Source organism: Cydia fagiglandana, chromosome 2, assembly GCF_963556715.1.
Source record: "Cydia fagiglandana chromosome 2, ilCydFagi1.1, whole genome shotgun sequence".
In the NCBI taxonomy this organism is placed as follows: Eukaryota; Metazoa; Arthropoda; class Insecta; order Lepidoptera; family Tortricidae; genus Cydia; species Cydia fagiglandana.
The window spans coordinates 27,016,908-27,034,067 of NC_085933.1; the positions used below are offsets into that span (position 1 = coordinate 27,016,908).

A 17,160-nucleotide genomic window follows, 5' to 3' on the forward strand; every position below is an offset into this window, starting at 1 on the left:
ATTTTCGTGACAGTTTTGTCTTCAACCAACCAACCCCAGCTTCAAGTCTCCAGAACCATGAGTTCGAATCTCACCTGACACGATGCATTTCTTATTCTTCCCTATCAACAATTGTCGTGATCATACCGATTTCTTATAACCCACATTCTTCGCAGAATCCCAACATTCGTGCCCACCTGGATCCTCCAAGCCAGACACGAGATCATGTACCAGCCACCCACCATCCTCAAAGAGAAGTTCCCCAACACCGTCGGTGTGACGGTTCTCCAAGATGGCGGTCACTTCATCGCGTTCGAGATGCCTGAGACGCTCGCCGCAGATGTCTTGAAGGCGATCAGTGCCTTTAGGAAATTGGACAGGAGCAAGTTGAAGACTGAGTTGTAAATAAAACGCAGAAGAAAGAACCTTTTTTTTTCTTTCTAAACGATTATTTCCGAAATGATTCACTTTATCAAGAAATGTTGTTTAATGATCCCTATTTATTTTGAAAGACCTATCCAACGACACCCCACACTATAAGGTTGAAACGATAAAAACAAGACCGAAGTGATCCCATAAGTGTTCCGTGAACAAAGTTTTGTACGGAACACTAAAAATGTCACACACATTTTGTTTCTTTCAATGCGATTATTTCCGAAAATATTCACTTTATCAAAAAATGTTCCGCTAAAACCCCTATTCATTTTGAAAGACCTTTCCAACAACATCCCACACCATAGGGTTGACACGAAAAAAAAAATCCTCACATACATTTTGTTTCTTTCGAGGCGATTATTCCCTAAAATATTCACTTTGTCATTGATGTCATTGATTAAAATTAAGAATAAGTTATATCGAGGTTTGAATTTCAGTTTTGACCCTACTCACCCCATTTTACGCTACTCAAGAACCGCAAATGTATGTTTTTTGACAACTAAATGTATGAAAGCCACCAGTTGCCATGCTTAAACATCTTTAGATCACAGATATAGCCGATATTAACTGTCAAGGTTACGATAATGTGGCATGTCATTGCCCCAAAGTTGTATCTCATATTACGTAGCATCTTATATATAGGCGTTATAACTTCGCAACTAAGATCCAATTTCAAATTATATTATATGTAAGATAAGATTTTTAAGTGACTCGGACACAGGCAAATGATATGAGTAATAACAACAAGCAAGTCAGTTCTTGTCCATCGTTAGAGGTGCGCGCGCGTCTGTGTCAAGGTAAATTATGTTATCTGTCTTTAATGAATTTGAATGTATTTTTCGGACTTTAGATCCGTAAGTGGCATTATAGCAAATATAATGTTTAGGATAAAATTGTATTTACTCGTAGAATGTAAATTGAATCGTGAAGAGCTGTTTATGTTTGTTTGATAAGGTGTCGAGTACCTACAGTCAAAGAATTTAAATTCCTACCCATTTTGTACTTTGTCACAGTGACAACAGTATGAGGCTAGTGACTTTTATATTTAGCGATTTGATCAATAAATAAATAAATAATAAATAATATTGATTGTCACTCTGTGACAAAGTACGAAATGCAATCAAATTATTTGGCTGTAGGTATCTAAAACAGTAATTTGCTCTTACTAGAATGGTTCAACTGTGCCGTTTTTATCGTAAACTTTATCACTTTATCATTATATATCTAAATTTGATATTAAGAGCAAGATAACAGACCTTTTAATTCAAAATATCGAAATCATGCAATTTTTGTTTGCATTCATGAAAACACAACACAAGCCTTCTTGAGCTTACTGTGGAACTTAGTCCAATTTGTGTATGGATGTCCTATAATATTTATTTATTTCTTTATTTTAATCGATAGGAGAAGGTTATCACATGTATATATTTTCAGTATAAATAGAATCCATTTTTGATGATAAGGATAACTACTAGATTAGATGATGCTGTAATTTTGACAGCAAACAACTTATCGCAAAGTTCAAAGTTATCAGTGTTATCACCTCACCGGCGTTTTGCTATCTCACTCACACATACCTATTAATAGTAAGAAGATCGCTAAACAAAAATTAAGAAACAATGTTAATTTTCACTCCTATAATCTTATTTTCTATTTAATTATACTCGTATTAAACATACACTAATACACATAATGGTGATAAAATTTAAATGACTCCAAGCGGTAGAATTTTTACTACCTATCTGATCTAGATTTTAAATTCACCTAAAATAATTTATCGTAAAATTTACCTATACTGAAATTATAATCAAATCGTGGTCAGATCTTTAAAGTACTAATTCACATATAGGCAGACATTTTATCTCTATTTCTCTGTGTTTGCAAAAAAAGCCCACAATTTTAAAATCTTTTTTATTACAAATTACAACTAAACCAAATACTCAACTTATATTTTTTTTTCATTCAGATGGCTCGCGTTCTCTTCGTGGTTCCCTTATACGCCCTGGCGGCGGTGGGGATATACTACATGTTCCTGAAGAAACCTCCACCCGTTCCTGAGGTGGACCTCAACGCCTGGTGGGGACCAAACGAGCTGAAGGGCAAGCAGGACACAAGTATCAGGCCGTTCAAGGTCACGTTCAGTGAATCGGTAAGACTATAAGTTTGTGGCAAGGAAATTTAATTTAAAGACATGCTGCGCCGACTCCAAATTAATGAGATAAGGGCAAGCGAATGATGATGAATTTAAATAGGTTTCAGAACCAAATGGTTTTGATAATAACCATAAAGCGAGCTTTACCAAATCGAATTAGTAATATGGAGATTCGGAAGAGAACCAAAACGGTTGACATAGATCAGAGAATGGCTAAACAAGTGGCAGTGGGCATTGGGCATATTGGGCAATTCATATCGCTCATAAAGCCAAAGGCAACTGGGGTAGAAAGGTTTTTGAGTGACCGTGAGGCCGCAGCAAGAGAAGGCCTCCACAAGATGGGTCGATGGTCTAATCAAGTAGGTATTGTAAGAAGGAGAAACAGGGAAATTATTAATAAGTAAAGCTCACAACACGTCGCTGTGGAGTCTTTCGGCTGAGACGATGTCCATATTATACTTAAAATCTTTTCAGATGATCAAAGACCTCAGAGAGCGGCTCAAAAACCATCGTAAGTGGACCCCTCCGCTGGAGAACGTCGGCTTCCAATACGGCTTCAACAGCAAGCAGCTGGACAGCTGGGTCTCGTACTGGGCTGAGAGGTACAACTTCCAGGAGAGGGAGAGGTTCTTCAACAAGTTTCCTCACTACAAGACCAATATCCAGGGGCTGGATATACATTTCATCAGGGTTAAGCCTGAGGTAATCAATTATATTTTATACTCACCACCTTGTAATTAAGTCTTCTTAGAGCAACTGCCAGAAGTCTTTAAAGATAATTTACCTATACCTATCGTATCCTGCAGATGCCTAATTTTCTTCTTCTAATCCCAATCATATTATACTCTCAGCACATAAAATATTTATTAGTTTATTATTTATTTATTTTATTTATTTAATCTTTATTGCACATAAGAAAACACACTGTACAAAAGGCGAACTTAATGCCATAAGGCATTCTCTACCAGTCAACCTTTAGGCAAAGCAGATAAGTGAGATAGGCCCCAATAAAAGCTATCCACTACAAAAAAGACTTGCTTTAGCTCTGAATCCTCGAGTCTTTTGGTGTTCTTATCAGCTTCTATAAATCTTTAATATTTTTACATTACAGGTCCCAGCAGGAGTGGAAGTGGTCCCCGTGCTGTTCATGCACGGCTGGCCAGGGTCAGTGAGGGAGTTCTACGAGGCGCTGCCTCTCCTGACGGCCGTCAGCAAGGACCGGGACTTCGCCATCGAGGCCATCGTGCCCAGTCTACCGGGATACGGGTTCTCTGATGTAAGTGTGGAGTTTTAAGTCTTCGCCTCAGGATGACCCAGTATGATGTGGCTCTTTATTAACATAATTTTATTTGATAATTAGCCTTATTATATTATAAATCACATACAGCGCAAAAACCGCCTCTCCAAAACCTTTCACCTCAACCTCTTCAATTTTATTTTAAATTTGTTTTGTATGTGGTAGTATGTGCAATAAAGTAAGTATATTTACTTACTTACTCTCTTTACATCATCATCTTCATTGAAATCTCCAATCCTATCTCTATTGTGTATGTTACGTAAACATAAGACATCGAATAGACTGGTAAAGATCGGTTCAAAATCTTAATTAGTGTGTAGGTACTGTACTTAGTGTAGCATTGTGAGTGGTTACCGGCTACCGCCTTCCTAAATCCACGTTGGCGAGATACCTATGTTAAAAATGTTTTAATAGCGGTATTGTTTCTAGGGTGCAGTCCGCCCAGGACTTGGGGCCGTTGAAGTGTCAGTTGTGTTCAGGAACCTGATGCACCGCCTCGGCTTCAAGAAGTTCTACGCCCAGGGAGGAGACTGGGGCAGCGCGGTCGGCACCAGCATGGCTACACTGTTCCCTGACGTAAGTTAGAAATGTTGTCTTTTGTTGCCAATTCGCTGTGTCCTAAATATAAATGCTCTATCAATAGAATAAATATGTAAAATTTTTAAATATCATAAGCTTCTTTTAGGACAAATCTCGGAATACATAATTGAAATCAAATCGAAGCAGCTCTTTTAGAATTGCATCTCTGCTTAAATTCAGAATTTCACTGTGGAATTAACTCTCTGCTTAACTTTTTCACGAGACTATAGAGGTATGACATTCTTCAAAACTATGTAGAGGTTATTAACAGGGAGGACTCTGTTACCTGTGTAAGGACCTGGGCGGCGTCCCTAAAACTTCAAGCATTTAGGCCAGTTGTAGGCTGCCGGCTTCCATCAGCCCTTACTAGTTTGCCACCGACGAAATTTACACACCCATTTTCATTGACAGGAGGTCCTTGGCTGGCATACGAACTTCGCCATGGTGCAGTCCCCCTACGCCATGGTACAGATGCTCTTGGGCTCCGTACTTCCCTCCCTAGTGGTAGAACCTCACCTGGCCGAACGTTTGTATCCGCTCGGCAAGACTTTCTCGTACGTAATGGAGGAGTCGGGATACATGCATATTCAGGCTACGAAGCCGGATACTGTTGGTAAGTACATCGACCACAAGGAATTACTACAAACAGGATCAAAGTATTCAATCATCCTGCAGTATAATTTTAATGTTCACCACTTTGAATTTACATACCCTCGCAGTCATCGATGGACTTAGAATTCAAGAAGACATTTTGTTAATAAAATTATTTTAATCGACAGTAACCTAATCATCAAAGCAATATCGACATCTATTTTATTTGAGGACTGACTGAGGTTTTTAAGATAAAACAACAAACTCTTTTTGTTTGGGCAGTCGTGTAAAAATACACATTTATTGTAGAAACAGCAATATGTATTTTAATCAGTCTGATAATTTTGCAATTGGTGCAAACAATCAATGTCGACTGATAGTCACATAACCAATCATCTCTCACTGACAATCTATGTATCATATTATGATTGACTTTAACAGTAAGTTTGCGTGTGGAGAGCGCCAACTAACAAGCGTTACTGCAAACTGTACTGATTCAACGCAGAAAAAATATGTCTTAACAAAAACTCCTTTTTGTTTGCAGGCGTAGGCCTCTCCGACTCCCCATCAGGCCTCATGGCCTACATTCTCGAAAAGTTCTCCACGTGGACCAACCCCAACTGGAAATCTCGCGCCGACGGCGGCCTCGAAGAGCGCTTCACTCGCGACCAGCTCATTGACAACCTGATGGTGTACTGGTCTACGAACTCCATCACTACATCAGTGAGGCTGTATGCTGAGAGCTTTGGTACAGGAGTCAGACAGACCCTTAACAAGTATGTATCATTTTCCTGACAGTTTTGTCTTCAACCAACCAACCCCAGCTTTCAAAAACAAGTAGCTTACAAAAACAATTATACAAATTGGGTTACAATGGTTCAGCAAGAACACAACATTTCTCCGACCCCATTAATTTTCACTGAACATATACTGGGGTCAAATCGGTAGCTGTTGACGTAGAGACTTCTCCAGAACCATGAGTCACCTGACACGATGCATTTTTTATTCTTCCCTATGAAATTTCGTGATCATACCGATTTCTTATAACCCACATTCTTCGCAGAATCCCAACATTCGTGCCCACCTGGATCCTACAAGCCAGACACGAGATCATGTATCAGCCACCCACCATCCTCAAAGAGAAGTTCCCCAATACCGTCGGTGTGACGGTTCTCCAAGATGGCGGTCACTTCATCGCGTTCGAGATGCCTGAGACGCTGGCCGCAGATGTGTTGAAGGCGATCAGTGCCTTTAGGAAATTGGACAGGAGCAAGTTGAAGACTGAGTTGTAAATAAAACTTTATACTTTTGTATTCGTATGTTTTTTTTATTTATAGTATTTAATTTAAAGGAATAAAAAGCCTAGACTAAGACCAAGAAAAGTTTGCAGAGATTTTGATAGCCCACGCAGTGCAAGTGTTATTTTTAAACGACAAACTTCTATGAAAATATGATATTGACAACAAAATGCAGAGTTAGCTTAGTCCGACTTTATCTCAAGAATATTATTTTGTTTTGTCAATCCATTCCAATGCAAAGTTAGATTGTATAATTGACTAAAAGTAAAAGAAAAGAGAAAATTCTTACCCAGTTCTAAACTTTTGTGTATTTTTTCTTGCATTTTTTAGACTTCGTGGGCCGCGGCACGTGACCTTCTTCACGTGGCCTGAACATTATTGAGACGAAAACAATCAACCCGTAAAAAGAAAAAAGTTTATCTCGTGTCAACTTAAACTTTGTTTCTGCTATTCGGCGAAAAAAGCAGCCATTGTAGAGAAATCTCAAGGACTCGCTGTTTAAAAAAATTGCAATACTTATATGATTGTTTGCGCACAAACTGACGAGCTCATGATATTTGTACCATATTGGTGGTGAACAAGCATACGATCTACCTGATGGTAAGCAGTTACCGTAGTATAAAAAATAATTCATTCGCAATAGAGTTAGACCAAGATAAGTCTGCAACGATTTTAATAGCACACTCAGTGCAAGTGTTATTTTAAACGTTATATATCTATGAAACTTGCCCTGGATATGCTATCAAAATCGTTATAGACTTTTCTAGGTCTAACTCTAGCTTCCAGCTCTGTCAATCTGTCATTTACGCCCCGTTTTTATACAAATCTCGATAAAGTGTGCAATAACAGTTTTCTCACCCCGCTGAGCCGCATTTGGAGGGCAATAACAATCACTTTACCCTCGAGTGGACTAATACTGATACCGCAACTGGTAGGGGCGCATAGATTAATAAAATGTATAGATTCGCCCTGCGCGCGAGCTTCAAGCGTTTTTAAACTAAAAAAAAATTGGTAAAAGAATAATTGTTGATACATGCTCTTGACTGTACTTTTCTTTCACTAGGCAATTAATACTCATCGAGATAATGTTAACAAACTCAAACAGAATTAAGTTGCGTTGTTTTATCACATAGGTCTATGGCCACCCTTCATCAGATCAGTTTGATGAAGTTTCGGCTCAATCGAATAATGGAAAGTGGGTCTTACTTAGCTTGCAACATTTGACCCGAACATACATACAATACAATACGTTGCAAGTTAAATGAAAAAGTGTGTGAATTAGGGAGTTTATGCGCAGAATGTGAAGACAACTTACGAAGGTAAGTTCTTGTACAGTCGCCATCAGATATATCGGAGCGGCCAAGGTGCTCACAAATATCTGAACACGCCTCTATTGTCAAGGCGTTAGAGCGCTTGTTCAGATATTGTGAACACCTTGGCCGCTCCGATATATCTGATGGCGACTGTACAGTCGTGAGTCGAGACACTATTAACTCATCCCTTTTATTTTGTTGCAAGCAAATACCCTATCTACCATACATTCTATCTACGCTCAGCAGATTTGCCATATCGTTGCGTGATGGCACGTGGCAAGGCGTTAGATCAACGATAACCCACGGTAGACGGTAGACGGGTGCAATTTGTACGGATTGATTAAATATGGAGTGATTAAATGTCAATATGGTATAATTAGGCGACATTTTAATAATCGCACGATTAAATAGGTAGCTATTTGTGCAAGTGAAGTACTCTGCGAGTAATATCATGCATGTCATACTTATCAAAATCCAATTTTTTCAATTTTGAATGCGCTCCCAACAAACTTAAAAATAATCAAAAACGACAGGTACCTAATACCGAAATCCGAATAAACCTAAACTAGGTAAACTATACAATTTAATTAATAAAATAAATTAATGAATTATTTATTAGGTATCTGCCGTATTGTTATGTTTTTTTCTTGTTTTTGAGTTGGATTGGCCAATTTTTCTACTATTTTGTACTAAAATAACAGGTCGGTTGGACGAAATAAGTATCTGGAATGGAGCATTCCATTAAATTGTCTACCGTTTGTCCCGTACAAACGCGAATTTTCTGAAGATTTGCAGGTATGAGAGTTTCCTTTTGTATGACAAATGGTCAAAAATATGCACAGAAAAATAATCGCCTGCTTTAAATGCCAAGAAAAAAGTTGCGACACAGGAAATAAAATGCGTTTGTACGGGACAGCTCGTGGAATGCTCCAATATAAAAACAGAGATTAGAGATTGTATTATTTTAGCAATCATTAATTACCTCAATGGAATTTCATTCATATGTTTCGAAAAGCTCAGATATTCAAGTATCTTCCAGCTTCAAACAACATTGTTAAAAAATGTCCGAAACTTCAGTAGGGTAAATGCTCCATTTCCCACCCCGCTGCAAGACGCGCCGCTCGCCCCTTATCAGCAGAACGCACGCTCCCACCCCCTCCTAATTCCATAACATACTGCTGCAGCCAGGCGAAAACCGACCTTAATGCTTAGGGGAACCTTCCTTTATGTAATTAGTTGCTATTCATTTGTAATGGTTAATAGAATATATCAGTCATGTTAAAATGAGAGTGAAATGAAGGTAATCACAGATACCTAGACTAAGTGTCTAGCTAGTTATAGTTTTGCCTAATATAAATAATCTTATAGGATTACTTTAGGATGCACTTATTTACACTATTTACACGGCTTTGCATTTTTTTAAAAACCGGGCAAGTGCGAGTCGGACTCGCGCATGTCAGATTTACTTTAATATTATCGTTGATAAAATAGGAAATAAGGATGTAAGGCAGTATTTAATTAAGACTAGTTAATTATTGCTCAAAGTAATGTATTTATTATAGCGACAACTACAAGGTTTAGAATATGAAAAATGGTAGACATTATTTAAGTAATATATTTATATAAGCAGATTGTAAGTAAAAGTATATTGTAGATTTACGGAACAATTAATCGGCTTTATTATCACATCATTCACAAAAATATTATTTTATGCGTAATAAATATTGGTGGCTTAATAGTTAGTACTGGCTACCTTAACGTACACACTTGGCATAGTTTAAAATAGTAATAAAGATCGAGCAATAAGCCACATGATGTATTACACCGTAATCAGTTGGAATATACGTTACATAGTAACTATTAAAAACTCATCAAAGGGTTATATTCACATTAAAGATTGTAACGTACATACCATCAGACTATAACACAAAGAAAACATACAGAAATTTATAACAAGTCATAAAATCACAATTAAATAAAATTGACACTTAACTTCGTTCGTCGTCGTAGCTCTCCAACTGAGAAGTGACCCACAACTGTCAGACACCCGCTTATATTCGATTAGACTTCACCCCTTCTACCACTTCTTGGTGGGAATAACAAGTAAGATGTTTCCTGCACATCCGGTTATTATAATAATTCAATTCAACAAATGTATTTGCTGCATTTAGTTTAATTTATTATAGAATAATTAACGCAAACTAATACAAATTTAATATCATGGCTTATTATTATAAAATACTTTATTTACCTTACTTATGTTCTGACAGTTATGGTCAAGAAATATACATGGAGGGTAGTTGTGTTATTGAACAGCAGTTCTAACTTATGATTTCGATACAAGTACGTATTAGCTTAGCAAAAGTGAACCATCTCGTAAAAATGTAAGTGTGATCTTTGTTTTTATACTACGTATCTCACACGGCCATACTGACAGGTGCTTCGTTCTCGAAGTACCTTATTTCTATATTTATTATTATTTATTTATTATATTAAACTTAGTATATGCAATGACTATTTTTTATTAGTCAGATACTATATCACATATCACATTAATCAAGTGAGAGCTCGAAGGCTCGGCAGCAATTATCCTACTTACAATCACCATACTACTGTTTCACTTATCACATCAAGTGAGCCTCAGTAGCATGTATCACCCTAGGTTGGCTACTGGTCCACTTATAACATCAAGTGGGGCACACAGGCTCTGCAGCAGGTCCCTATATTGCTACTTTTTCACTTACATCAAGCGAGAGCTCGCAGGCTCGGCAGCAATTATCCTACTTACAATCACCATGCTACGGGCACTTATCACATCAAGTCAGCCTCGGTAGCATGTATCGCCCTGAGTTGGCTACTGGTCCACCTATAACATCAAGTGGGGCACGCAGGCTCTGCAGCAGGTCCCTATATTGCTACTTTTTCACTTACATCAAGTGAGAGCTCGCAGGCTCGGCAGCAATTATTAATCGGTTATTATTTTGTCAAATAAGCTTTTTAACTACACTGGAATGATGTACACTGGAAGTTCTCAATCGATCGATAATCAACTCATGTCTCATTCACATAAGTAAACTTTATAAACTTTTCTTTTTTTTTTTCTTTTTTTTTTTAATACATAAATTACCTTAAGTATATAAAACTTCTTAATCCTAATAATTTTATAAATTAACCTGAATCGTTTAACAGAAATAAACATTTATCATTTTTTTTCGTTCTTTTTTATTTTTTATTTTTTTCATTCCATTAGAACTTCCTACGTTGGGCACTCCCATGAATTATATAAACCTAATGTAACAGAATTTTAAACTCCGTTCGGCCATCCCACAAAACAACTATTTTAAAAGTCAGTGATCAGTATTATCTATAATGTATTCAATATGTATAGATCTATCTTTTATTTAGCTGAAGCTTCGGTGGCAAAATAAAAATGTGGTTACAAATAATAGGCAACGTATTTCTTTTTATGAAATGGTATTTTGGAGCTTCCATCGTAACTGTCCTTAAACCGCAGGAGATAACGCGATATTCTTCTAGTTGAATCTTAACTTATCGTACAAAGGCGGATTCATCTTACAAAAGTTGTTCTCTAGGATGGGTCTAGGATGTTTTGGGCTTCTGGGTAGGACACAATTAATTCGAAGACATATTATTTATATCAGTCATGCTTCATTATGGCAATAGGTTAGGTATAAATAAAAATAAAAATTGATGTTTGCTAAATACTATAGAATCAGGATTATACGATTCGTTTTATTCCTGAACAGCTCACTCATAGCAACAAGTGGCACCAAAAGGTTAATTCACCTATCTACCTTTCACTTGGCTTTATCAGTATTCCGGTGGTCTTATGTTTTCTTGTATGTACCAAAATTAAAACAAACATTAAAATGAACCAGAAGATCATAGGTACAAAATTGCCATTGTTATAGGCATTTTATTACCGCAGCATATTTAATTACCGCCAGACCAGGTAAATGGTGGTACATATACCCAAGGGCTTATGCGAGTTTACTACGAGAACTGGTAAAGTATATAACAGTTTAAAATATCGTATATACATGGTGTTCACAAGGAATGCGAAAGACCTTAACCACGCATTTCTGAGGTCAAAAGAGAGAAAATAATGTAATATGTGTATATGTCAATTTCGCCCAAAAAAAAAATTTATTTTTTTAATGTACTTGTACATAAAAAGTATATGTTATTGGTAAACATGTCACTTAAAATACATTTTCACAAATTTTTTTTTTTTTAAATCATAGTTGTTGCAAAGTGTTACTTGTTACTTTTTGACATCTATCGATAAGGATATTTAGACTACGTCCCATAGTAGTAACATCGTCATCAAAAAGAAAACTAGTTTTTTTTTTTAATTTTTTTTTTTCTGTATTTGTATTAAATGAACTCTGAAACTAGGCGAATTTCAAAAAGGTTTAAAGGACTTTGTCTCTAAATATAATCAGGAATACGCTGCTAAAACTATTCGGCCCCCTCATGTTACACCGTGTATATATTTTTTATATTCCTTACAGGTAGGGTTGCCAACCGTACTATATTATATAGTATTGTACTATATTTTGGCTCTTTGTACTATATACTTTTGGAAAAATATATAGTACGCTAAAATACTATATTTCCGATTAAAAGTATATTACACTCATGTTTAGTATTTTATCTAAAAGTACTATATTTTTTTTTTGAAATGTACTATATTTTTGATGCCTTATTCTGGAAAATACTATATTCCACCAAAAAAAAAGTTGGCAACCCAGTTACAGGTCACCTAGATGAATTGTCCTAAAGGAATACGTTTACTTTGTACACATTTATTGTACTCTATGTTGTATATTTACCCCTTTTTTTTGTAAAGTATTTTTATTACCAAGAGAATATGTGCTTTTTATTTACTGACTAATTTGCATGTGCAAAAATCTTTCAACTTCACGGTTTCAAAACATAATTTACTAACACGGGACTTGAATTACCTCTGATTACCACAAGAACAATACTGACTAGTCTACTATTTTGTATGACGTAATTGTCTAAGGTTGTCACTGAGATATCCTTTTTTTTTTTATAGTCATTTAATATCCATCAATCAGTAAATTTATCAAATTGGAAGCATACTTTCAAAAACGCTTTTATGCCAAACACGTATTACTATCTGCACACAGAACTCGCAATAAGCACTGTAGGTGCAAAATTGTAAATAGCCGTTATTACTATTTATGAAAGTATCACGACTACCACCGACTGTTTTAATATCGATAAGCTTACGAGGGGCTTGTAACTAAAAACCAATATTGTTTACTGTTTTATACTTATTGAAATAGTTCCTTGATAAGATCCTGATCGGTGAGATAGAATCTTTAAGATATGTGCCTTCGATATCGGACTATTGAACCTAAGTAACTGGTGTTATATAAATATTTATTCGTATCAATCGTAACAAAAATAAGAAATAATGTGACTAATAAAATACAAAGGACGTATAAGGGTATTTCCACTTAACTGTATACCGTTAACGGCCGGTTAGGAAAAGTCACAAATCTGATGACAAATATCATAACCGCGACAATTAAATTAAGTATCAAATTCGTAACTAAACCGACAGCTGAACGTGACTTGATAAACGTACCTAACTTAAGACACGCGGTAAGTTACAATTAAAATGCCCATTGTTATTAACCGCCTAAAATTTCCAACGTAGTCTTTAATGCAGACCTCAAAATCTTATAATGAGATTCGAGTTGTAGCTAACTGATCACGATTAAAATATTTATCCAGGCCATAAAAATAACGTTATTCCAACGTTTGGAAACTTATTCAAACCAAACTGCTTTTCTAAAATCCAATTTCACAAATAGCTTCTTTTTTATTATTATTATTCGATTCAGTCATTAACTAAGTCGTCATTTAGAATAGTATAGATTAGAAAATATTTATTTATGCGTCATTATGGTTACATAACAGGTTATGAAAAGGACAGACGTTTACGTTTATCTAACTCGGTAACTATTCGATGTGATTCGATATCTAAACATACCTATACAGTCCTATTTTTAAGTGTAACCAAATTTTAACATACCAGAAACAACATCATTCATCAGTCATCCTTCCAGACAGGCGCCACTCCGCAGCGTCTCACAGGTGCGGCAGTTTCTGTTTCGCGAAGTACTTTTGAGCTGCTTGCTGCGGTTCTCCATAAAAAGCATCATGCTTAGTATACCAAATATCTTGTTTCACCTGGGGTTTTCACTGAAAGTGAAACACCAGTGTCCTTGTGTCCAGGATAGCGCGGCTTACAGTGTCTGTTTGGAGTTGGATGGCGTCCCGCTGTTGACTAGCATAAGCAGTCCTTATACTCGTACTGCTCCTGAAACATTAGTTTTGTAGGCATAGAATGTGTGTAATATCATCCCACTTCTGATGTCAGATTTACTTTAATATTATCGTTGATAAAATAGGAAATAAGGATGTAAGGCAGTATTTAATTAAGACTAGTTAATTATTGCTCAAAGTAATGTATTTATTATAGCGACAACTACAAGGTTTAGAATATGAAAAATGGTAGACATTATTTAAGTAATATATTTATATAAGCAGATTGTAAGTAAAAGTATATTGTAGATTTACGGAACAATTAATCGGCTTTATTATCACATCATTCACAAAAATATTATTTTATGCGTAATAAATATTGGTGGCTTAATAGTTAGTACTGGCTACCTTAACGTACACACTTGGCATAGTTTAAAATAGTAATAAAGATCGAGCAATAAGCCACATGATGTATTACACCGTAATCAGTTGGAATATACGTTACATAGTAACTATTAAAAACTCATCAAAGGGTTATATTCACATTAAAGATTGTAACGTACATACCATCAGACTATAACACAAAGAAAACATACAGAAATTTATAACAAGTCATAAAATCACAATTAAATAAAATTGACACTTAACTTCGTTCGTCGTCGTAGCTCTCCAACTGAGAAGTGACCCACAACTGTCAGACACCCGCTTATATTCGATTAGACTTCACCCCTTCTACCACTTCTTGGTGGGAATAACAAGTAAGATGTTTCCTGCACATCCGGTTATTATAATAATTCAATTCAACAAATGTATTTGCTGCATTTAGTTTAATTTATTATAGAATAATTAACGCAAACTAATACAAATTTAATATCATGGCTTATTATTATAAAATACTTTATTTACCTTACTTATGTTCTGACAGTTATGGTCAAGAAATATACATGGAGGGTAGTTGTGTTATTGAACAGCAGTTCTAACTTATGATTTCGATACAAGTACGTATTAGCTTAGCAAAAGTGAACCATCTCGTAAAAATGTAAGTGTGATCTTTGTTTTTATACTACGTATCTCACACGCACGAAGGGTTCCGTACCATAAAGCAAAAAAAAAAACGGAAAAAAATGCAAAAAGAAAACGGTCACCCATCCAAGTACTGACCACGCCCGACGTTGCTTAACTTTGGTCAAAAATCACTTTTGCTGTATGGGAGCCCCACTTAAATCTTTATTTTATTCTGTTTTTAGTATTTGTTGTTATAGCGGCAACAGAAATACATCATCTGTGAAAATTTTAACTGGATAGCTATCACGGTTCGTGAGATACAGCCTGGTGACAGACAGACGGACGGACGGACGGACGGACAGCGAAGTCTTAGTAATAGGGTCCCGTTTTACCCTTTGGGTACGGAACCCTAATAATAGGGTCCCGTTTTACCCTTTGGGTACGGAACCCTAAAAATGAATTATTTCTACTAGGCCAAGCAATAAAAAGTTATAGAGGGAAATGCTAGGAACACAATTTTTGACTACATAACTTTGTTTGGACTAGTTAGGAGGTGAACATATCAAAAGTCCCCGGCCGTAGCCCCGGTGCTGGGGGGTAGAGGGGGGAAAGAAGGTTTCATTTTTCGGTTTTTCACTTATATCTTGGAAATTTTGCGTCTTAGCGACATGACTACTAAGACAAACCAAAAGCTGATAAAATTTGTTACAAGTTTTATTCAGTCAAGTTTTTCGATATCTTGAATAGTTTTTGAGATATCCGCTCTTGAAAGTTTATTTAGGGCTTTCAATTTTATCTTGATATCTACATTAGTGACGCTGCTAGACCGTGTTTGGTATCATTTTCGTATAAATCGGGGGTGCTGAATTTAGTTTTGGTATCAGCTTGACACCATTGCTAAGAAAAAACATATAAACTTTAAACAAATACCTTTTTTTTAAAATTCCTCTTCACGCTTAAACCGCTCAACCGATTTAATTGAAATTTGGTATACAGATATTTCGAGTCCCAAGACAGGACATAAGATACTTTTTATCTCAATAATCATCCTTTAAAGTTGTGAAATGGAGTATGGGGGGAATTCAACTTCGTCGACGAAACTGAATTCCTGAATTTAATACTGCTCAAGGTAAGGTTTGAAGTCATGTTTGGTATCACTTTCATCTAAATCACAGATGTATTCCGTCCTAAATTTCATCTAAACCGGTTCAGCGGTTATTGACTCCCCATACAAACTTCCACCCCACTTTTCACACGCTCAAAAGATGCTTTTGGTTATAAAAACTATCCTATGTCGTGTGTCAAGATTTAAACTATTTCTATACCAAATTTCAACGAAATTGGTTCAGCGGTTTAAGCGTGAAGAGGGATTTAAAAAAAGATTTATTTTTAAATTTTGGTTTTACTTTGGAATGGTGTCAATGTGATACCATAAATGAATTCAGCACCCCCGATTTATACGAAAATGATACCAAACATGGCCTAACAGCTTCACTGACGTAGATATCAAGATAAAATTAAAATCCCTAAAGAAACTTTCAAGAGCGGGTATCTCAAAAACTATTCATGATATCGAAAAACTTGACAGGATAAAACTTGTGACTAATTTTATCAGCTTTCGGTTTGTCTTAGTAGTCATGTCGCTAAGACGCAAAGTCTCCAAGATATCAATGAAAAACCGAAAAATTCGACCTTCTTACCCCCCTCTACCCCCCAGCAGCGGGGCTACAGCCGGGGACTTTTGATATGTTCACCTCCTAACTAGTCCAAACAAAGTTACGGAGTCAAAAATTGTGTTCCTAGCATTTCCCTCTACAACGTTTTTTGAGCATTCATTTCTTGACCTATACCTATCTGTAGGTAATTACCTACGGAGTCTTCGAAGGATAGATAGAATCTGTACTAAGTAAACTCTGTATCGACTTGGCATCGATATATTGAGGCCTAGCTTTTATGGATGGCTTTACTTTATCCACGTGACAAAATATCTGTCGCTTTCTAACAGAGCGCGATTAGTGACGGATACCGTTTTATAAACAATTGGGAATTGGATTATTTATTACTAGGTAAAGATATTAAAGAAATAACGACGAATGTTTATATTTATTTGTGAGTTTATTTAGGTGTTTTATTTATGTTTGACATTAGGTTGATTTTAAACTAATTTGCACAAAAAGTAAATTCATA

General features: G+C 36.1%; 2 protein-coding genes across 3 annotated transcripts in view; both read left to right on the top strand.

Moving 5' to 3' along the window:
* LOC134679533 (juvenile hormone epoxide hydrolase-like) overlaps window positions 1–390 on the top strand; it is a 331,027-nt gene extending 330,637 nt beyond the window's left edge. For both annotated transcript variants that reach the window (XM_063538488.1, XM_063538487.1), the window contains exon 8: window positions 156–390. In XM_063538488.1, the coding sequence (XP_063394558.1) occupies window positions 156–384 (229 nt within the window). In that variant the 3' untranslated portion in view covers window positions 385–390. The remainder of the gene's footprint in view (window positions 1–155) is intronic.
* A 709-nt stretch (window positions 391–1,099) lies between these two features.
* LOC134679531 (juvenile hormone epoxide hydrolase-like) lies at window positions 1,100–6,346 on the top strand. Its single transcript, XM_063538486.1, has 8 exons — window positions 1,100–1,211; window positions 2,381–2,563; window positions 3,041–3,268; window positions 3,678–3,842; window positions 4,293–4,439; window positions 4,854–5,055; window positions 5,578–5,809; window positions 6,097–6,346. Exons 2-8 carry the CDS (start codon window positions 2,381–2,383, stop codon window positions 6,323–6,325), a joined length of 1,386 nt encoding a protein of 461 aa, XP_063394556.1. The 5' UTR covers window positions 1,100–1,211; the 3' UTR covers window positions 6,326–6,346.
* The last annotated feature ends 10,814 nt before the right edge of the window (window positions 6,347–17,160 follow it).